The 24863-nt window shown below is 31.6% G+C and overlaps 1 protein-coding gene across 1 annotated transcript in view; it reads left to right on the forward strand.

Annotated features, from left to right (window-relative positions):
- LOC143068644 (uncharacterized) overlaps positions 1-16865 on the forward strand; it is a 54506-nt gene extending 37641 nt beyond the window's left edge. Inside the window, exons 11-19 of the mRNA XM_076242866.1 lie at positions 810-1010; positions 1968-2018; positions 2309-2635; positions 6476-6823; positions 8865-9038; positions 10663-10713; positions 11841-12164; positions 15331-15681; positions 16340-16865. Of these exons, the coding sequence (XP_076098981.1) occupies positions 810-1010; positions 1968-2018; positions 2309-2635; positions 6476-6823; positions 8865-9038; positions 10663-10713; positions 11841-12164; positions 15331-15681; positions 16340-16530 (2018 nt within the window). The 3' untranslated portion in view covers positions 16531-16865. The remainder of the gene's footprint in view (positions 1-809; positions 1011-1967; positions 2019-2308; positions 2636-6475; positions 6824-8864; positions 9039-10662; positions 10714-11840; positions 12165-15330; positions 15682-16339) is intronic.
- Positions 16866-24863: the final 7998 nt, after the last annotated feature.

The following is a 24863-nucleotide window of genomic DNA, read 5'->3' on the forward strand; positions in this document are numbered from 1 at the left end:
ATCATGTTCGTCTGTATCTTAATAAGTGTTGTTTACATAGAGAATAATACATGGCAAAATCCGTATCATATGTCTTATCATCCCGAGACATCAATATCAGCCCGAGGGCCTTAAGGCCCGAGGGATGATATTGGTCGAGGTGATACGGCATGTGATACGGATTTTGCCATATATTATACGCTTTATCATATATTTCAACAGAAGAGTATTATATTGTATGAACTGTTTTTTGATCCATAGCACTGGGTTACCTTCAGTTCTGCTTTTTTCTTGTTTCAAAGCCTTAAAAAAACTGCTCAATTATTTATACGAAGCACCTGGGTTACCTTACAATCTGTTGTTTTAAATATTTTGTTTATTATTCTATTTATTTGAGTGTTTTGTATATTTTATAGTTGCATTTAGTGTGCCAAAAATATGTTGTAAAAACGTAATGTTCGTGACGTCACATAGAATATGAAAACTTAACGTTCGTGACGTTACATACCAAACAATGACGTCATTCAAAAAATTGACCTATTTTTTGGAAATTTTTTCTAAGCAAAAAAAACCTAAAAAACTGACTTGATGTATAAAAAAAAAAAAAAAAAAAAAAAGGTATGCGATACGGGTTTTACCATGCGATACGGGGTATGCGATACGGGTTTAGCCATGCGATACGGGGTATGCGATACAGGGTAGGTGATACAGATTGGAAAAAAGAACCTTTATTAGATATACAAAATAGCTGTATTTTGTACTAAATATATGATAAAACACAATATAAGACATAACTATTGTTCAAACATAATTGTTCATTCTTATAACAGGAAATATATGCAGTTGTGCTGTCAGTAGAAGTTATCGGGCACACCCAACCAACTGCAGAGTTCATGTACTTTGTATAGAAGACGGCGGAATAATGTATCCAACGGGGGTTTCATGTCCATCCAATGAATGCCGTAATAGTATAACAGGAGAATGCACAACAAACTGCTCTAATGCAGTATGTGAGGAAACAGTTCCATCAGGTATGTAACCTTGCTGTCAATGTTAAAAAGAGAAAATGGTAAATAGTTAATTGACCATGTTTTTATTAAACACAACACTAAGGCTAGAGAAACGGATGTCCATACAGTTTTGAAAACCTAAAAGAAAATAAGAGAGTATCTTACATAACATCACTTCTGGTATACTATATCATTTCAATTGCATTTATAAACATTCATTGACATTATGCAAAAATTAAATGTTTTACCTTGATTTGGCTCTTTCTAATCGATTTTCAAGATTTGAAATTAAATAAACAAGGAAAAATAAAAAAAATAAACATAGTTTATAAATGAAACCTATTTTATTTTCATAACGTGGTCACTTATTGTGCCAGCGTTTAATTAATCTCACCTTCTACTAAGCAACTTGTTATTGCTTTTATTTTTGTTGCTGGCAGGTAGATACTTACTTTTAACACCACGCATTGTCCTGTTTATGTCTAAATTGAAGGAAATATAAGTTACATTAATATTCAGTGACATTTTATTCAATATTTGTCAGCTTTTTTGTTTTGGTATTGTAAAATAAAGGATTGTTCTATGTACAACTGTTCGGAGTTATTAAAGCGATTTTAACAGTTTTTCCAACTATCTGAACTTAAATCATGTTGTCACAAGTTTGAGTATCAGTATTATTAACTGGTTAGAAAAAAATATAAAATGATGATAGCTTTTATCTTAAGCACGAACAAAATTATGATTTTTTTGGGTTATTTTTTTTACACAAAGCCTATATGATCCTCTATAGCTAGTTGCTACTGTTGTGACTTCCTTGGTTTACTGTGTTCCTTAGTGTAACGAAACAATTTAAGCCTAACTACAATTGTTTTAGCAAACAAGGTTAATTTGTTCAAAACGCTGTCTTATACCGCATACAAGTTGATGAAATCAGATTATTTACGAATCGTTCTGACTAATATGTTTATATCATTTCAGATTTATGCACAACCCAAGCGCCACCAACGACAACACCTGCGCCGTCTCCTTGTAAGTAGTTTTTTTTTTAAATCTTAATATGGCCATCAGAAACATATGCTTGTATATGGTGCGTACAGAAATGCCTAAAAAAAATTCAAATTGCCATTGCTTTGTTCTTTTTTTTTTCTTGAAGAAACGAAAATACAATTGATTTCATTCGAAAATATTTATAATCAATTGATTCATATGAATTTTTCTGAGAACCAAATTGTAAGCTCACAGATGTCTGGAAATATTATAACGAACTGAACAAACGTTATCAGAGATGTGTAGTAAATATTTCATTACAATTGTTGTAGATGTGAATTGTAACAGTTCAACAGTCGTATGGAACTCTGGACCCGTAGATATGGAATGTCGAGTAAACTCGTCAATCTTTACGTTTCTGAATGTCACGTACAGAACATCAGCACAATCTATTCCTACTGTAATATATGTGATTCAGAATAATGGACTTGTCAACGATTTGAACCCAGAAGACGGTATAACTGCAAACTATGTAGATCAGCTTGTTACTATCTCAATACTAAATGCTTCATGTTCGATTGGAGATTTTTATGGTGTTATTATAGGAGATATGAATGGTGATGTTGACGGTAAAGCAGAGGGGAGGCTTGTAGTTGGAAGTATGTAGCATTAAATATTATGAAAGTGATATATATATTTGACCCAGAATAAATATACATTAAAGATAAATATATCCTTAATTTAATGTAATTGATCTGTGCTCATATATATGAAATTTCAAAATATCAATAAGAATAAATTCGTAATTAACTCACACAAGGTACTCATTGTCTGCCCTGAATAAAAATGAATCAGTCACTGATAGAAAACGTTTGATCCATTCTTTGAATTTGTACTTACCAACACTTTAAAACAAGCAAATAATGTTACATCAGTGATGATTTCAATAATGCTATATTTTACATTATTCTGTCTTTCGATCAAAACTGTGTATTGACCTCTAGATGTCTTTCAATTACATCCAGGTTGGCTTGGGTTGATGTCTGATTATTGTACATGTTATACATCAGTTTGAAATGTGTTTACATAATTGACAACTATTCCTTAAAATGCAATTAAAATGGATGCAAGAAATTAAAATTAATTGATAGGCATTCTACTTTCAATAACCAACTGGGCCATAAGCGCACGATAGGCTTGTCACATGTACTAAGAATAAAATTCAATTACTTCTCAATGCCATATTAGTAATTTATGAAAATCAAACAGAGTTTACATCAATAGATATAAACAATGCACCAAAGTTTAATGAAAATTGTTGATAACATTATCAGAAATTTGACCATTCCCCCTTTTTAATATATAATTATAAAACTTCATAACTTGGAAATGTAAAATTTATAAGATTCTATATAAAGGCAGCAGCTTACATCACTAGACATCAACAATTCACCAATGTTTCATGAAAGCATTTATGAGTTAAAGTTTGAAAACTTGAATACCCCCCCCCCCCCCTTATTTTAGGACTCGGAAACATAAATTCTCAAAGAAGTAGGTTCAGTAAGACCCCATTTTAGCCCCAAAATATAGCAGTTTTACAAAGTTGTTAAAATGTAAGCTATTAGTTATTTATTGGACAGTAGAATGCTTCTGCTACATAAACATGGGCTGTTTTTAATAAAACAATGCACATATTTCGGAAACTAGCACCATTTAGTCCTGGTAAATTACTGAAATCTTCATAATTCTAGCATTTTAGTTAAATTTTAGACGGTTTCCGTGTAAAATGAAAGTGGTCGCATTTTTGTTCATCCTTGATATTGAAATGCAAGTTGTATTTGATAATAATATAACATATGTAAAGGTTGAGGATGAACACGAATGCAGCCACCTTTATTTTTGACAAAAAACATTTGAAAAGTGACATTTTTTGGGCACATTTGGTAGTTTATTCAAATTTTAGCTTGAATCGTTTTTGTTAAGTAAATCAGTTTAAATCTTTCACAAAAATAATTGAATGAAATAAAATAAACACTTAAGTGTATGAAAAGTGGTCAAAAACATGTTCATATTGGGACACAGTTAATATATTGATATAAAGATTAGAGATTTATAAAAAAACATTTTAATGGCATCAAAACTATGAAGTATTTGCATGTGTTCTGACTTCGGACTTTTTTGCCAAGTTTGTGAGTTAGAGACCCGGTATACACATCAATTACCTCTAGAAAAAATGTGCTTAATCCTTATAATTCTTCAGCAAACATACGCGATTATATTATTACTTTGATGGCTACTATAGGTACCATCAGAATCACAACTGAAATGTCGTAACTAGGGAGTAAGCCGCCATCTCGACTTTCTTAAAAACTTAAATGTTCGATAAATGCAACAAAATGAACTAGCACCTACCTCAAAAACTTCATTTTAAGTAGATACTATCCGAATTTGAGTAATGAAATAATCTTCCGTCTGAAAGTTTTCAATCGTATGACGTAGTGTTTTGCCATGACGTTAATTCGCCAAATAATTCGTGAAATTTCCAGGAATTTTATTTTAATTTTATATTTATACATTTTCAAAGCTTAAGTGCATTTATTTTATTTCTTTTTTTTTATATATGCATTAGAATAGAAACAACTGTTAATCTCAACTTGCTGAAAATCTCAGTATCCCTGTAAGAATGGGTATCGCGCATGAATAGATTACAAAAGTAGTTTCGGAAACATGGTTTATCGAGGTGTAAACCAAGAGAAAAATTCTACTTGACCAATCCAATACAAGTATTGTTCAAGAATGTGTTTACTCGTGGTTAACGTACTAGTATCGGACGTAAGTGTATTTGACACTTTTTTGCTTTGTTTGATTGTATTAAAATCGTGTATTATTTGCGATATTATTATTTTTGAAAAATAAACTTGATTTAAAAAAGAATGCTCTTTTACTGGATAAAACAAAGACTCTTTTAACTGTTATTTTTGAAATGAAATACGTGCTCCCTTTACGTTAGTTCGTACCTTTCGTCAATTTGTAAGAAAGCTCTTTTAAAAGAATTTTCCGCGGAAATGGTACTGTGAAAGTACTTTTATTCGTGGGGAACCATTTTTCGTGGTTTTCGTGGATAACCTTATCCACGAATTTTTGTGTCCAACGAAATAAAACAACCATTGTCCAAATCAAGAAATGGAAAGATCCCCATGTAGGTTTAACTACTAGTATGATCTAGAGAATATATTGAATAACGCCAAATCTGAGAAGACTTTAATAGCAGTCACAGAACTACAACTGCATGCAGGATTATACACATTTAATCTGAAATAACCTTAACTGTACAACGTTTGATCTTTTAATTCTCATAAAAAAAAATATTTTATCGATGAAAGTCAGATTTCCGGTATTGATATGCTAGTATGATAAAGTGTTCATTTTATATTCTCATAGTTGTTCTTGTACATATGGAGAAAAAATAGTTTCATGCTGGGCTTGATTTTGATAAGAATTATTTGACGATTCAAGATACGGTTATAGCATTTGTTTTATTACTGATTTCGTTCGGTGACATGGCCTCATTATTACCTTTGATGGTCTTTAATCTGGTGATCACTTTATCTTGGGTTAATTAGTGTTGTCACTACGATTTACACGGGTCAATGTTTACTTTGCAAATTCCTTCATGTTAGACTTTTTCGAAAGGCTTTAATTTTTCTTTTTTCTTTTTTAGAAAACCAAAATCCACGAATTTAAAAACCCACGAACATGTAAATATTGCTCGAACCACGAAAATTGATACCCACGAATTAAAGTACTTTCACAGTATGTGATATAAACATGGAATTCACCACACCGATACAGGTGTAATACGTAGAATAACAATTGTGGACAAATCAATAAGATCAGATATAAGACCCACATTAGCTCGTTGTAAAGTAAAAAGAAGAGTAAACATCAATTATTGAATAAATTTGCTCGATTAACATTGAAGTTAAGACTAAAACAAATGCGTCTATCGAGTGAACCCCAACATAAAATAATACTGTGTTCTTGACGACTTCCGCGCGGGATGATCGATATAAATGATATATTCTGTATGTTAAATAGACTTTTTTCATGTTTTTGAAGAGTAATTAGTACCATATCTGAAATAAACTTTACAGGTTATTATAAAATGAGTATAACAGCATGCAAAGACTTTTCTCAAATCACTGTCAATACAGAAACATTTTTTTAAATTAAGAAATCCGTATGATATATATTCCACAGATGACGACGCTCAATATGTCGTTAATTCAGTCGAATGTGACATCACTATTATATTAGATCATTGAATTTGCTCTAACGTGAGCACATATGGATTTATTCACCCGTATAGAGCACACGAGTGGTAGTTTGTTAGTCTCATATTGCTCAGTATTAACTTGACTGCAGGATGGTTTTTGTAAGTTTGTCGTGGATTTATGGATTCTTATTATTCCTTTAATATTTTCTGCTCTCTTTTACAGGTAATCCAACCGATGACATAGTTTTAAAACTACATCCAGATCAGATAGCTGATTTAGGATTTTATAGAAGTGACAGTCTCCATACTTGTAAGGCTAATGTTGGATATCCTGGAGGAGAAATACAGATTGAAATGTTAAATCAAGGGGACACCGAATTTAAGGTTTTAGATGTTGAGGTCCAGACTGTCAACGAATTCACTTTGTGTTCGATCACAAAGACAGTTTCATTTGGAATAGAATTCACCGCTATTATGGAAAAAGCTACACTGCGATGCGGAGTAAAATCGAATCTGTTTCCTAGTGAGCCTTTGATTTATTCTAACAATGAAACCGTTACTCTTATTCCAAGTAAGTTAATGTCAAGCAAATATTAAGAAAGCAAAATCATATTGCATTTCAAAAAGGAGTATTAAATTAATAATTTTAAATGAGTAGATTACATGAACAAAAAATCTACATAACCTTTTCTTAAAAGCTTTGTTGGGACAGTTAAACAAATATTTTGAAGTTTTGTTTATGCGTAAACATTGAAGTATTGTCATCAAAAATCATTCAAACAAAAATTACAATGGTCAACAAGAGTTGACCACAAAGTACCATTTAGAAAAATTAGAAATGCATACATTGTAAGCAAGAAACAATGAGACACTTACTTAAGGGTTTCCTATTCATATTTCTGCACATTGGTTTTAAAATCTGATGTGTGTGTTTATGAAAGAGGGACAAGTGCTCTAAATAAAGGCAACAGTAGTATACCGCTGTTCAAGACTCGTAAATACATGGACAAAAAAAAACCAAAATCGGGTTAAGAAACTAAAACTGAGGGAAACGCATTAAAAATAAGAGGAGAACAACGACAAAACATAAAAATGTAACACACATAGAAAACGGACTAAGCATTAGACAAACTCCGATGAGAATAACAAATATAACATCAAAACCAAATACACGAAAAAGTCATTAATTCATTTAAGAAAGATGATCGATTCAGAATGATCGTTTAAAAAAGAAATCAATAAAAAAAATAATGTATAATTTGGAAAACAACGTTGGTATCTGTCACTTTAAGAAAGATGCTCTCAACAACAAAAAACACGTCTAACTGCTAGCTATCTGAAGTAAAGATATTTTACCAATCTCTTTAATGATAATCGAGAGATCACTGCTACAGATATTTAAATGTTTTTTGTTAAATTATTTGTAAAAAATTTTCTTTATACGTATCCTATAAATGTTTGCATTTTTATAGAAATAACTTATTTTTATCAAATGTTCATGAATTCTAAAAATAACATATTTTTTTCTGAATGTTTATCAAATTTAAAAGACTTACATTATTGACTGTTATGTTACGATTGGTACATTTAATCTTCATACGTAATTTAACCAAATGTCATTTTAAAAACGAGGGGCCAACGAACTCGTTTTCAAGTAAAATCAGTTAGAATGATAAAAACCATTCGAAAAATGCATCTTTTCCTTAAATGACACAGATTGACGTCGTGAAAATAAAATTTTAGCAACGTCATTACCCCCTTTGTAACTGTATCGTATACCATTAACAGTCAAATTGAGGTATTTTCAGGCAAAACAAAAAACATGAACAATTGGTCAAAAGGGAACCATTTAACGTTTTCCTTGATAGAGAATAAATGTTCACAAGGAAGATATTAAACCAAGAGTTCCAAATGTTGAAATTGAAATCATCCCTCCGTAAATTGTACGGAAGCCATCACGAATTGGTTAGCAGTTATAAAATACCCGTTTCACAGATATACTATGGATTCTTTATAAGTCGTTGGATATCATTTTTCATGGGTATTGGTTAACCACGAAATTAAATGTTCAGCGAATGAAATTTGTTCTTAAAACTTGCATGAAGACAGCATCAACACCACGCAATTAAATATCCACGAACACGCAATTTTTCCTTCATCCATGAAAATTGGTATCCACGAAAAAAATGAATCCACTGTTTGTTCTTTATTGTTTATGTCGTTACTACACTACCCTTTCCTTTTCACGAATGCGACCTTCCAAATTAGACTTTTTAAGGGATTTGTCATAACCTAAGCAACACGACGTATGCCACATGTGGAGCCTGATCTATTTATATTTCCAGAGCATCTGAGATCACCCCCAGTTTGTGGTGTTGCTTAGTATTTAAGTTTATATATTGTGTCGTCTGTACTATTATTTGTATGTTTCTCTTTTTATTTTTAGCCATGGCGTTGTCAGTTTATTTTCTATCTATGTGTTTGTCTGTCCCTTTGGTATCTTTAGTCCCTCGTTTAGATTTTTATAAATCAAGCTATGTCCTTAAATTATTTGAAGTTTAGTATATAAAAGATAGCTTAATTTTAATGAAATGTCAATATCCATGTTGTAGATGATTTCTGTGAGGGCACTAATGCCAGCCTCAATCCACATCTATCAAAATGTAAATATTACATCCAATGTGTTGGCGATGTGGAGTACGGTAAAGAATGTCAAAACAACCTTTGTTTCGGAATTAAAGAAACTAATGGATGTCAATTTTGTACTAGCGCAATTTGTCCATCAGGTTAGTATAATATACAAGCAGAAAACACTTTTCAAGGTTGCATTTCGTGTGCCAGAAAATACGACAGCTCGACGTCTGTAACATAAGATGTTCAACCATAACCTTATTCGATATATGATGTCATGCTATAATGACCGTTACATTTGGGACCCATTTATAAAACTTATATTATAACCATGTTTGATTTTAAGTCTTTTATTTGATAAAGATACAGCACTGAGGAGAAGCTTGCTTAAATAAAAACATTGACATATGTGTCCCTCCGGCAGCAGGCGGATTAAACAGTGTAAACCCCAAGAAGGACTAAACTGGTTAAATTACAATAATCAAATGTCGGCATTGTAGTTACTTAATTCAAACAATAGAATCTGATTTCACGACTGTTAAAATATTTCATAGAAATAAACAACAGATCTGAAGAACACACTTATCTTAATAAGACTTAATTTATTGAAGCTATAGATTTATTAGAAATGTACACATGGCCTGTGCTATGATTTTCAAATTTTATCCTGAGTAAGGCCAAGTACATGTTTAAATTCCGACAAATCTATCGCTTCTATAAATCTTTTCGTTTCAAGTTGAAACAACTAAAAAACTCTTTAGCGTTGGCGTTTTTATTCGTATGGCGTCATGATTTGAAATTCGACAAAAACATTAATAGAAATTCGCGGAATTATTTCATTGTATTTTGATTTTGTACATTTATTCTTTTTGTTATGCCTCAGAATAAGAGTAATTGTTTTGTGGGGGTTTCTTAATTACAATGTTTAAAACATCTACATAGACATAGCGTTTGTACATTTATAACGATGCATGTGGATTTTCGTGGGAGGAATAATTCAACAGCCAATAGTATGTACATCTCGGAGTCTGCGTAGATATATGAGGACATTTATCACGGTGTTGTTAACAAAGCAAAAGAAGCATGTCATATTCGAATGATTATTTTCAAATGAATAGTTAAATTGATATGTATAATTCATAATCACAAAATGTAAGAAACTACAACTACGTGATAATGAAGATATTGGGTAACATAGAGATGTATTTTTGGAAGAAAAGAATAAAATTGAGAATAGAAATGGGGAATGTGTCAAAGAGACAACAACCCGACCAAATAAATAAACACAACAGCAGAAGATCACTAACAGGTCTTCAATGTAGCGAGAAGTTCCCGCACCCGGAAGCGTCCTTCAGCTGGCCCCTAAACAAATATATACTAGTTCAGTGATAATGAACGCCATACTAATTTCCAAATTGTACACAAGAAACTAAAATTAAAATAATACAAGACTAACAAAGGCCAGAGGCTCCTGGTTTGGGACAGGCGCAAAAATGCGGCGGGGTTAAACATGTTTGTGAGATCTCAACCCTCCCCTATACCTCTAACCAATGTAGAAAAGTAAACGCATAACAATACGCACATTAAAATTCAGTTCAAGAGAAGTCCGAGTCTGATGTCAGAAGAGGTAACAAAAGAAAATAAACAAAACAAATAACAACAGACATGCATTTTAATAGTTTTTCGTCAAATGCCTTAAAACAAATCATCACCTACTTTACTTTTTCATTACTACATGAAAAATGAATTGCACACCTAATCAATATTTTTTTTTTATAGACATTACTACAACTTCTACACCTGAAACAACTGAACCTGTACAATCTATTGGTAAGAATAATGTTTACAATCTTGTCCTATGATTCCAAAATACAACTCATTAATAACCGAAACAAAGAATTCTCAATTTTTTACACTCAAACTGATAACGTTACTTATAGAAAAGAGATTATTATTGTTTTGGTTTGTTACTCTGGTTCGTACGTTGTATTTGTGAGTGTGTAAAGTCCCACGTGTAATATATACTCTTCAGTCGTTTTTTTTTAAATTAAGCTTTTGCGCATGCAAATACAAATAAATATTTTAGACTTCTTTGATTGTTTGTATAATTACTTACTTAACATCTGAAATGTTTTTTAGTAAATCATACTTTTATTTATGTAAATGGGCTTTCAAGAATTTGTTTTGTCGTGTTTTTTTTTGTGTTTCGATGGCATACGACTTTTATGTTCGTGCATTTTTACCTGCAATGCTCATTTTATTACGTCAAACTTAGTCCCCTATCATCACCTATTATATACTTTCAACACAGGTATAGTTTTAAACAGATACACGTGGTAATGTTTACATACGGGTGTACGTAACTTTAATAATATATGTAAAAGAATTGTGATCATCATGTATGATAGCTCCTTGGACTAACGGCATAACGGCGTTATTTTTTTTTTATGTATTCAAGTTGTATTTTTGAAGGCATGTAAGATATAAACTATAATTTATGAAGTAAGTTTAAATCTAAAATTCTGATGCTGATAGTTTCATATAAAGAAAGGGTTTAAGGATGCAGTAGTTTAGTTAAATATTTGTTTTTCGTCGGCCTTTTGATGTTGGTGTGGAACATTTATGAAATGATTATCGTACATTTACGTGTAAAAGAAACATCATTATCAAACAAAAGATAATATTTCTACCTAACATTAACGAATACTGTCAAAGGTTTAGGTTGCATTGTGGAGTTTTGCCATAACTTGATTTATAAGACTTCATTTGTCAGTACACAACATTTTACATAATTTCCTCATAATAACACTTTTAATATATTGTAAAAAAATTCATATGACAATTATATAACAACAATTTTCTGTTATCGTACTAGATAAAACCATTAATTATCACATTATATTTCAATAGAGTTTTTAAATTCATATAAAATTGATAGATGACCCGTTATTTTGAAGATGTCTCCTGTTCAGGTTCAACAGTTTTATTGAATACTGGACCAGGAGTAATAGTGTGTTCTGTCAATGTGACCACGTTTTCGATGATTAATGTGACCTATCGAACATCCCCGGGACTTGAACCTACTCTTATTGCTGTGATCCAGAGTGATGGCAATGTTGAATATACCAATAGCACTGATTTAATAGAGGTCACTTACACATCATTTACTGTTTCAATTGCCGTTCTAAATGTTTCCTGTGCACATGAAGGTTATTATGGAGTTGTTATAGACAGTGGAAGTGGTTTAAAAGGAAAATCACAAGGAAAACTTTCAATTTCAGGTGAGTCGTGCTTTGATATGTATTTGTAGAATTATATTATTGTTGAAATTAATATATCTAAACAGAAAATAATATTTCACCAAATACAATGTTTCAAATGTATCAGAAGTTCTACAAAAAATACCCCTATAATAGAAAGATAGATCGAAGGCTATCTTACACTAACACACCAAGGATAACTATTTTACATTCCATCTCTTTAAGAATATACGACAAAACATTTACGCTTTATAACATCTACCTCAGAATGCCATCCACTGGTCCTGGTGTAAGGGTATGAATCGTGGGACAAATGAGTGCGAGGAGTGCGAGTTCCCAAATATTCACTGGGATTGTGGCCGATGTTTTTTCCACATAAAGTTTGTTAGTAAGTTTTTATTTCGCTTGCTTATATTAAGAAAAACCAAAGAGTCAGTACTGAGTATGAAAAAGATCGACCCGTGAATTTCAATTGATCAATGCTAATTTCACTTGATCTAGGGATATACTTGCAAACCAGACATTGATGCACAATTGATTTATAAACATAATAGCTGACCATACGTTGTTTTGTTTTTCTCATTGTTGAAGGAAGTATTGTTGTCTATAATTGCTAACATTTTCTTCATTTGAAATATTCTCCTTGGCATTATGCCACCTCTCCTAATTTTATTGTAATACAAAACGTGATATTTTTAAAACAAAAATGTCGTGTACATGATTGTATGTTTTACACAGTCACCGGCTTTTGCTGATCGCGCATACATATCAAGAATATTTCACCCTGTAATAATAAAATGATAAGTATAAGAGTAAAAACTGTCAATTATAAAAAGAGAAATAAAAAATCATACACATGATCAGCATAATTCAATTTCACGTACGCATTAAAGAATCAATAATGGTAGTTATAATATTTATGCAGGTAAAAGCAAAATATACAAATACATAATACAACCTTAGTTTCCAGGATAAACCTTCATACCAACAAGCACATGCATAATTAAGATGACATTGTATAAATACAGTACCCAATGATTAAGTCTATATAAATATATCACATCCAATAGAAAAATCGTTTTCATTAACATTTTGAAAATTTCTGTGTGGTCCAAATAAAATGCTTTCAGTCTTTCCTAAATTTAATTATTTATTATCAACAAGCAAATCTATACATGATTTTAATATATACAGTGATAACTTTTTAGAATATTTTTTTCCCGATCTGAATGTAAAAAAAGAAGTGACATTTCATCAGCACATAATGAAACCTGATAATCAGGATCAATGCTAACTTGTAAATCATTCACATATACTAAATATAAAAGCGGCCACAGTAGACTACCTTGGGGTACATCGCATGTTACTAAAATATTTCAGATTATGTGTTGTTTTGTTCATATTAACAATATGTTTTCTGTTTGTAAAATATGAATAAACCATTCTACAGATCTAACTCCTATCACATTAAGGTTGTCGCATAATACTTTGCGATCAACCGTATCAAATGCCTTCTGTAGATACTGTTAAACCATGCCAGTTAAGAGACAAATGATCACTCATTTATAATATTATCATCCCGCGTAAAACAATGTGTTGTGCACTGTTGTTTTAAACAAAATGCAGCATTTACATATTTTTTTGGGAAATCGAATATGACTTTTGATAACATTAATAACTGTATGTTAAATTTTCAATGCATTATAGCAGTGCAATGCAAATTAATGACTTACCGGTTAATTGAGTACAATTTACAATCTAAACTGCCCAAATAAAAGACAAATACCAGGCTTTGACTGATATAATTTGCATGAGGATAGATGTATGTCTAGCAAAAGAGTTTCATCCTATCGACACATCGGTTTTGCTCCTTTTTGAATTCATATGATTCACTCACACTACAAGTTACTATGAGTCTGAACAAAACATATTAGTGCTCGTCCAGTAAGATCCAGTAAGATCGAGCACCGAATTTTCTTGATTATACTCGACGTTATCTCGAACGTATTTAACTATACTCGACTCAAAGTTTGGTTTTGTATTAGTTAAGTCTGAAATAGGCTTGACTCAGTCTTCACCTGTTTTGACCTGTTCGTCCAGTCTTGATCTATTATATTGTCTATACTCGTCTGAATCAACCCGTCTAACTCAATTATATATTCATTTAAAATAAACTCCAGGTTATTTGGTACTTTGGTTCATTGTTGCCAAATTATAGGATTTACATCATAGTTAAAGAACAGATAGATATCCAGTTTTGATTAAAACCAGACACAGTCACCTTTTATCATTTTTTAAACGCTTGCAAATCAAATTGGATGTTTATAAATCTCTACGGCTATTTCAATTATATATTGACCGTACATAATGCCAGGTAGTTTGGTAGCGTAGGATTGTAGTGATAGGTAAAAAAGCTTGAATATTCAGTTCGGACTTGATTCATTTAATGTGGTTTGTTAGACTCTGGACAGCTTGAAGTGTCATGTTTTCGTTGTTATTTTGAAAAAAAGCAATACAAGATAAACACAAAACATTAATTTTAAAGAGATTTTTGTCATGAATTTCAATTACTGTCTTCTATATGAGACTGTTGTCTTTTGTTGAATATGGACTAACACCTGGGAGAGAGACACAAGCTCTATAAAGCGTCTTGTTTAGGTAATGTTATCGATGTTTTGATGACACATACGAGATAATGAGTTCAGTGACAGCATTACTGAAACTGTTCAGAATTTTTATTTTTTACCAGAGTATATTGTGCCTTTTCATATGGATATTTCTCACACTGTAAAAATATTGTAAGAAAGTGCATCTGGGATATTTTTCATTTTCATTTGTCGTCTAAAAGAAGTGTTCTATTAAATAACTATGTTGACCATCAAACGAAAATGATAATAATGTTAAGCTGTTTAAATATCTATGTTTAATTTTTTAGTTGGTAGATGTTTTAAAATATAACAGAAGGAAACACCAAACGAATATTTGTATACTTTTTCACTTTCTTATATGTTTTGACGAGAAATAAAAAAAACAGTCAGTAATTTTTATTTGCAATCAATAACTTGATTGTCCTCTTAAATATTAATTTTCTGTATTTCGTCAATTCACAAGCATGCTTTTATCAATAAGCTGATATAATGTGTGTATTCCTTTAACGTTTGTGATGTGTATCACTTTTATTTTCCAGTGCACCCAAGCGGACCTGTAGACTTTGACATGAATTATGATCAAATCATTGATCTTCCAAGAACCTTTAATCTTTATACCTGTTCTGGACAAGTTGGCAGCCCTATGGGTAAAATTGAAGTTGAAATTCTATACGACGGGGCAAATGATTTTCAAACACTTAGTTTTGAACCAAGCCATATATCCTCAATACCTACTACTACAAATTGTATGGTCACAACGGTGATCAAGTTTTGGTTTGGTTATACCTCTGCAATGTACAACGCAACCATTAGGTGTAAAGTGATCAATGAGGAATTTCAGACTGTTTCAGCTATTTATTCAAAAAATGAAACACTTACTCCAGTACCAAGTAAGTAGAAATTAACTGTTCATTAATTGTATATACCATCATGCAAGTTTAAAAAGCAACATTTAAAATGGAAAATAAGATTTTTGTATTCCTAGGGAAAAGGATATGATCATATGAAATTAATTTAAATACGCCTTAAGGCCTTGGTAAACATTCTTTTTTAAAAGCTAATGCAATGAATATGTTTGAGCTACCACATACATACATAACTACGTTTTTAATTCCATCGATATTTTTCATCAAAATTTCAGAAAAGCAGTGTAAATACATATATATTATATAACGGTAACAATAGTATACCGCTGTTCAATAGTCCGGAATCGATTGACGAAAACTAAGTCCAAGGGGAACTACAACTACAAGAGGAAAACTAATTAACAACAGAAACACAGAACTGCAACAAAAACAATCATCAACATGAATAGAAATGACGATGTATAATCAATATGTATCATGTAAATTATTCCAGTCTAACAGCACTGCCGATGGTGCATATGCTACACTCAGGGTTTGATAATACACTTCCTATGTACAAATGATAGCAACTTGTTTGTATTGCCTCGAATATGATGAAATAGATGTATTATAGTCAAATTCTTATCAATTTAATTATATTTTATTAATTATTTTCTTAATAACTTATTTCGTTAACTTTCAGATAACTTCTGTGACATAAACTATAACGGCACGCATAGCTATCCTAACCCAGCAGACCCCTGCAACAGATTCGTGACTTGCATTGAGACAACTCCTTATGGATATCAATGTTCAAAGGGAACTTGTTTTAACCCTGATACAGGTGGATGTGGTCATTGCAGAGATGTCGATTCTTGTTTAGAATTCGTTTAAATAAATATGTCGCATCAATAGAAATGAACTATCAATCAGTGTCAATATAAAAAAAAAACAATACTGGCGATTACAATAATATTCAGAAAAAAATACACAAAAATAAGTCGTTCATCATATTCTTAATAATTGATGTTAAGCATGCACGGTCGTTATTCATTTCGTCCTGTCTGTACAAATATAAATTTCATCTAAGAGCAGATTGTGTTCATACATGTATGTATATGTTGTCCAAATGAAGTATATAGCTATGAGTGCACATATTTTTAATTTATGATTTTGTATTCTTTTACGTGTTTTTTCTGAAGATTAATTTTTATAAAACACAGATTTCATTTCTAATATTGTCTTTCACATAATATATTACTCAAGTTTATAGTAGTCTATAGTATTTTTTAGTTTGTTAGACACTTTGGTATTTTTTGAATTATTGGTTTGAAAATTTAAAAATTAATGGATGGGAAGTACATCATGTGAAGGAAGTTTTTTTTATAATTTGGAACATTTCTTCGATAACGTTTTTTATTCTTCTATTCGCCAAACAAAGTGCTCGAATGTTTGTTAACCCTATGAACGTTTATAAACAAAAAAAAAGGATCAGCAACAGTTATATTATTAGAAGTCCACAATCAATGTCACAAAATGCATTGTAAGTAGCTGATTCAATTATTTTTCACATTATTGAATACTTAAAACACAAAAGAACCCATTAAATAAAGGCAACGGTAGTATACCGCTGTTCAAAACTCATAAATCCATGGATGAAAAACAAAATCGAGGTAACAAACTAAAACTGAGGGACATGCATTATATATAAGAGGAGAACAACAACACAACATTAAAATGTAACACACACAGAAACGGACTAAGCATTAGACAAAATCCTATGAGAATAACAAATATAACATCAAAATCAAATACATGAATTTGGGATAGATAAGTACCATGAAACGTCTTATAGTAATGTGAATTCACACTCAAAAATAAGAAGAAAACAAACGACACAACGGAAACACAATGTTAAAATGTAACACACACAGAAACGAACTATAATATCACAATGGCGAAATTCCTAACTTAGTACAGGACATTTTCAAAGGAAAAAATGGTGGGTTTAACGTTTCTTACATATGAATTATGACAAATAAGTCAGACAAAAAACCTAAAAAGTCATATATAACACACATACACCAACGACAACCACTGAACTACATGGTTCTGAGTTGGAGAAATACTACGGGAAATAACATGTTAGTGGTCGCTAAACCCCCTCCCTAAATAAGGACAGCGGCGTAACAGCACAACAGATTGATACAGAGAAAAACATCGAACAAAAATACAGACATGGTGTGACAGGGTATATATCTATGCATAATTACTTACAATTAAAAAAGACTATCAGTACAGATCTGAGTGTATTTGCATGTACTGCCAGATTGTTCAAATTCAATAACAAATTATAAAAAAATATTTTATCCAAGACTAAAATATTAATCAAGACACATTCATCATCCTATGGATTGAGTAGAAAGACGTCATTAATAGTCAGAGAAGACCTTTTACAATGATTAAACATTGGTTTTCTGAATTGATCAAGACATACACGTATTTTTACTCGTATGTCTTTATTGAATTTAGATAATGACTTACTCATTTATTTTTATAATGTATTTTTATATCATATTTTTCAATAGTATGCAACAGGAAATGCACCTATTGTTTTTAATTGGTCTAAAATAAAACTGCACATAATTATGAGGATTAATAATTGAACAAACAATGGAATTGTAAAATAAAATTACCCATTTTTCTAATACATAGACTACTGTTTTGTCTGGCATCATTATACACTAACAATTATAGTTGCAATTGCACGCGAGGAACCCTTCCATTCTGTTTTGTTTGATGCAATAGAGTCAATAAAATTGAGAAAGGAAATCAGGAATGTGTCAAAGCGACAACAACTCGACCAAAGAGCAGACAACAGCCGAAGGCCATCAATGGGTCTTCAATGTAGCGAGAAACTCCCGCTTCCGGAGGTGTCCTGCAGCTGACCTATTAAAAAATATATATACTAGCTAGTTAAGTGATAATGGACGTCATACTAAACTTCGAATTATACACAAGAAACTAAAATTCAACACGTTTATGAGATCTCAACCCTCCCCTATACCTTTTATAGCCAATGAATAAAAGTAAACGTATAACAATACGCACATCAAATTTCAGTTCAAGAGAAGTCCGAGTCCGATGTCAGAAGATGAAACAAAAGAAAAAAAATTACAATATTAAATTAATAACAACAGACTACTAGCAGTTAACTGACATGCCAGCTCCAGACCTCAATTAAACTGATTGAAAGATGATGTCTCTATCAAATGAATATCAGGCACAATCCCTTCCGTTAGGAATTTAGTATCATACTATCATAAAATATATGAGAAGAACATAACCCGTGTCATGCCAACAACTGTTTTTTTAATAAATAAATAAATTAATTTCCAATGCAAAGATCCTATAAGTGAATCGATATTAAAGCCACAATATGCAACCTTTAATTAACTGGAAACAGTATCGTAACTATATCCCTTATTAATAAGTCTGTTTAAAGGTTTTGTAAGCTTTTGAGGTGAATACTGACATGTTTGTGTTTTGTAAAGAATATTACCATCACAGATTGGATGTGAAATACCTGAACGTATAAAATTTCTGCATGTTGAGTAATATTTACGAATTATTTCCTTATACCGATGATCAAATTTAGTAAATGTTTTGACTAGTTTGTGATATCGAAAACCCTGGTGTAATATTTTTTTGTTGTAATACATGAATTTCCCTCGCTAAAATCTAATACGTTGCTACATACACGAGCAAATCGTACAAGTTGAGATATATAAACACCATAAGATGGTGGCAAGGGAACGTCACCATCTAAAAATGGATAATTAATGATAGAAAATGAAAAATCATCTCTTATATCATTCATGTTTGTATTAAGCTTCCCTTTAATGATATATATATCAAGATGTAGGAAAGGTCAGTGGTCATTGTTAGTACTAGCTTTATTCAAAGTAAGTTCAACGGGATAAATTTCTTTAGTAGACATACTTAAGTTATTATTGAGAGCCAATATTTCATCCAAATATCTAAAAGTAGTGTTTCGATAGGTATTTGCAAATTTTAGTCATAAATTGTAACTCATAACAATACAAAAACAGGTCCGCAATTAGTGGTGCATAGTTAGTCTCCATTGAAACTCCACTAATTTGGCAATATACGAAATCTCCAAAGCGAACAAAAATGTTATCAAGTAAAATTTCAAGCGCAAATACAATATCAAAACATGTCCAATTACCATAGTTCTTTTGTTTATTGCTACTAAAAATCACCTAAAAGTTTAAACATAATTTATGTACTCGCATTCTGACTTTTGAAATGCCCAGTTAATTAGGGATGTAAGTTTTTTCTTAATAAGAATATGAGACGAAGTGGTATATAGGGTATAAAAATTAAAACTTTCAACAGATTCAAAATGACCAATATATGCCAGCAATTTATCAAGTACTTCCAACGAGTTTTTTACACTCCAAAATAAAAATTAATTCAACATTTTTCCAATGCCTAATTTGAAAAAATTATTATCAGGTTTTTTATTGTACCAAGTGTTCTAGTAAGTAAAATAGACAATTTAATAGTGGAAAAATGGTTTGAAGATGAAATAAATCTATATTTGTACGGTTTTTCGTGTAGCCTCGGAAGCCAGTACATAGTTGTATATGGTTCTTCTTGTAAAGAAGTAGTAAACAGTTTGTGTGTTTTTACAGATGTCGTTTTCTGAAAATGAAATCAGTTGGATTGTTGGTGAATTCGAGATTTCCTTTTGCAAAACCTCAATATAATTTACATCAAACAATAAGGTATTATTAGCAGCTTAATGAGCCGGGACTAAAACAAATTCCTTGGCTAGTTCTTTTAGTCTATGTTTAATACGCGAAATATGGTTTTTATGGTTGTTGTTAAGAGTAAATTGTTCTTTATATCAACTATCTTCATTACTGAATAAAAAAAGTGTCCAAAGATTTTTTGTCATTTTTTCCCGTTTTATCCATTTCAAACAGTAAGTACGGACTTAGTCGTGGAAGATATAACGACACTCATTCAATATTCCGGAACAATTTGTTGCCTGTTATTGCCTTTAGGTAAGGTACTGGCTATTATATAAAAGATTCATCAAAATCTGAGACCATGTGTGCCAGACCCTATTAGAATTTCTTATGGTGGTTACAGATGTATATTTATTAGTTATTTGACCTTCTAGTAAAATGCGTTTTGTTAAATATACCTTTTCACTGTTTTGGTCTTTTGAAAAATATTTTTTTCTGCTGTATTTAGACCTCCCTTTCTTCATTTTTAGCTCACCTGGCCCAAAGGGTCAAGTGAGCTTTTCTCATCACTTGGCGTCCGTCGTCAGTCGTCCGTCGTCCGTCGTCGTCGTCGTCCGTCGTCGTCGTCGTCCGTCGTCGTTAACTTTTACAAAAATCTTCTCCTCTGAAACTACCAGGCCAAACTAAACCAAACTTGGCCACAATCATCATTGAGGTATTTAGTTTTAAAAATGTGTGGCGTGACCCAGCCAACCAACCAAAATGGCCGCCATGGCTAAAAATAGACCATAGGGATAAAATGCAGTTTTTGGCTTATAACTCAAAAACCAAAGCATTTAGAGCAAATCTAACATGCAGTAAAATTGTTTATCAGGTCAAGATCTAACTGCCCTGAAATTTTCAGATGAATCGGACAACCCGTTGTTGGGTTGCTGCCCCTGAATTGGTAATTTTAGGGAAATTTTGCTGTTTTTGGTTATTATCTTGAATATTATTATAGATAGAGATAAACTGTAAACAGCAATAATGTTCAGCAAAGTAAGATCTACAAATAACAAGTCAACATGACCAAAATGGTCAGTTGACCCCTTTAGGAGTTATTGCCCTTTATAGTCAATTTTTAACCATTTTTCGCAAATCTTAGTAATCTTTTACAAAAATCTTCTCCTCTGAAACTACCAGGCCAAATTAAAACAAACTTGGCCGCAATCATCATTTGGGTATCTAGTTTCAAAAATGTGTGGCATGACCCGGCCAACCAACCAAGATGGCCGTCATGGCTAAAATAGAACATAGGGGTAAAATGCAGTTTTTTGCTTATAACTCAAAAACCAAAGCATTTAGAGCAAATCTGACAGGAGAGTAAAATTGTTTATCAGGTCAAGATCTATCTGCCCTGAAATCTTCAGATGGATCGGACAACCCACTGTTAGGATGCTGCCCCTGAATTAGTCATTTTAAGGAAATTTTGCTGTTTTTTGTTATTATCTTGAATATTATTATAGATAGAGATAAACTGTAAACAGCAACAATGTACAGCAAAGTAAGACCTAAAAATGAGTCAACTTGACCATGAGTTATTGTCCTTTATAGTCAATTTTTAACAATTTTCATAAAATTTGTAAATTTTAACTAACATTTTTGACTGAAACTTTTAGGCCAAGTTCAATATAGATAGAAATAATTGTAAGCAGCAAAGATGTTCAGTAAAGTAAGATGTACAAACACATCACCATCACCAAAAGACAAGTTTGTCATGATTTCAAATGCTTCCTTTGTTTAATATTCACATAGACCAAGGTGAGCGACACAGGCTGTTTGGAGCCTCTAGTTTATCTAAGCTTTGGATTTCAAATATTTTGGCCAAGAGCATCACTGAAGAGTCATGTATTGTCGAAATGCGCATCTGGTGCTAGAAAATTGGTACCGTTAATTTTATTTAAAAAATTTTGTATTGCAGGTACTTGTATGAAATGTACGGTTTGTATCCAATTATAAATTAACTGTTTTTAATTTAGACTTGTTTATATTTTATTTTTTTGGCCTGTATTATATTTGCCTTCGGGTTAATATGGTCTGTTCAAACTATTTCGACTCTTTCAAAATTCAAGACTATATCCTCAATGGAGGTAAATTATATGTCCTTTTAAACACCGTTTCGATCCCAAACTTTACTGAAGAGACATTAATTGTTGAAATTTTGATAAAATGTACAAATTTGTGCACCTCATGTTTGCGGTATACCATCTTTTTCGCAAGTTTATTGTTTTCTTTTTATTTATTTTTAATAATGAGACCCATTTTGTTACATATGGTGATTAATTTTTTTGGCAATCGCCTTAGACAGTCAACAGGGTTTAAGATCATCAGTTGTTTGAACGGCTAGTTAAATGCATTTTGTTGACACATACTTTTAAATGTTGTTCTTGCTTTATTAAGACCCCTCTAACAAGAAATCAGCTTTGCATGCATACGTATTAAAATTGTTTTTTTATCTTACACAATCATTATTTGAATATATAAAAAAGAAGATGTGGTATGATTGCCATTGAGACAACTATCACCAAAAGACCAAAATGACACAGACATTAACAACTTTAGGTCACCGTACGGCCTTTAACAATGAGCAAAGCCAATACTACATAGTCAGCTTTAAAAGGTCCCGATGAGACAATGTAAAACCATTCAAACATGAAAACTAACGGCCTTATCTATGTAAAAAGGTGAACAAAAAACAAATAAGTAACACATAAACGAACGACAACCACTGAATTACAGGCTCCTGACTTTGGACACGGACATACATAAATAATGTGTGTGTGTGGGTGGGGGGGGGGGGGGTAAACATGTAAGCGAGATCCCGATCCTCCCCCTAACCTGGGACAGTGGTATAACAGTACAACTCATCAGATGGACACAAATACAAGTGAACGTTGTTTTCAATAAAGATTTTTTTTCTCGTTTGGGCCTTTATTATAGTTGTATGTAAATTCTCAACTTTAATAAAAAGACAGTCACGGTTCTGTCAAACAAATACTGGTTTCGATAGCTATGAAATTATCAAAGGTCATCTCCTTGTCAAATTACTCCGCACAACAAATATTATTAAACTTATCAAAAGTTCGACATCAAAAGAAGGAAAAACAGAGGATAACGAAAAAAAAACAAAAAGAGCGTTCCTCTGCAATGCATTTTGTCTTTATCACAACCATGAAAAATTACTCAAATTGATCGTATGGAAAACATTTGATTATAGGTGATCTTATACGTCAGTGGAAATAAAGGTAGGAATCACGTGATAAAGGAAACTGCATTTTTCGTCATGCTTCATTTTATATAAAAAAAACTTTTAGTGTGTGAATTTAAAAGTCTTTAAATACTTAGTTTAACTTGAGCGACGTATGTAATCATAAACAATGGTTAGGAATAAACAGTTCTAATATGTAGAGTTACGTACGAATATTGCATTATTCGAAATTTCTTAAAAGAGAATCACGATGGTCGTTACACGCGGAGCAGGATCTGCCCACCATCCTGAATCATTTGTGATCACTTCCAGCTTTTCGTTGGGTTATTGTTGCTTAGTTTATCAAATTGTTTCTTTTTGTTGTGTTTTTATACTGTTATTAGTCTTTTAATCGTTTTTACTAAAAACAAAATACTAATTGCAACTGAATTGTGTTTTTTGTTTATAATTGAATAGTCTTCTTTCAGAATTGTGATTTGTTGAAAATAAAATACACCTAACATAGCTGCAATTTATAGTTAACACACAAATGGTCATGGTCGAAACGTTATTTTCATTTTGCTTGTTGTAACAACAATCAAATCAAATAAGATTACCTACACATTATATGAACATAATCGGAAGATATTACATTTATGTGTAAGAAACAGGAAAGAAAGTGAGGCTCGCCAAAATTTCCTCCTGTTTGGAAGCAAGTATAATTATCATACAAATTATTTTTTAACTTGTTACCACAATCTGGTCCTCTTTTCCACAATTGCTACATTATCAAATGATTATCAACAAGGCGGGTGCTACTGATTAGAGCAGGAACCACAGATCCTTCATGAACAGATGAGTTGACTCTCGGTTTTTGAAAGGTTCGTTTTTTGCTAGATTTTTGCGCTGTTTTTTGTAATTAATGTTTTTTTTGTGACAATTTTGAGATACGCAGATTGTAATTACATATTTCTGTTGTAAAACACTGCTTTATTTGGCTGACTTGATTTAATGTATTTCGTGACTAGAGGTTAATTACTGTACCTTTATTTTTAATTTGAATTATTTTGTGGTTAGTCTGCCCGAAAGTCCTTTTTAAAACAATTTTCACAATAAAAATTAAGGTTAAACCATGACCACATTTTCCTAATCCCCGTTTCAATTACAATATCTATCTTCAAGATAGACGCAAAGGAAATGAAAATTGTAGGATTGTTTCATTG

The sequence above is a fragment of the Mytilus galloprovincialis genome, chromosome 3 (genome assembly GCF_965363235.1).
Source record: "Mytilus galloprovincialis chromosome 3, xbMytGall1.hap1.1, whole genome shotgun sequence".
NCBI classification, from domain to species: Eukaryota; Metazoa; Mollusca; class Bivalvia; order Mytilida; family Mytilidae; genus Mytilus; species Mytilus galloprovincialis.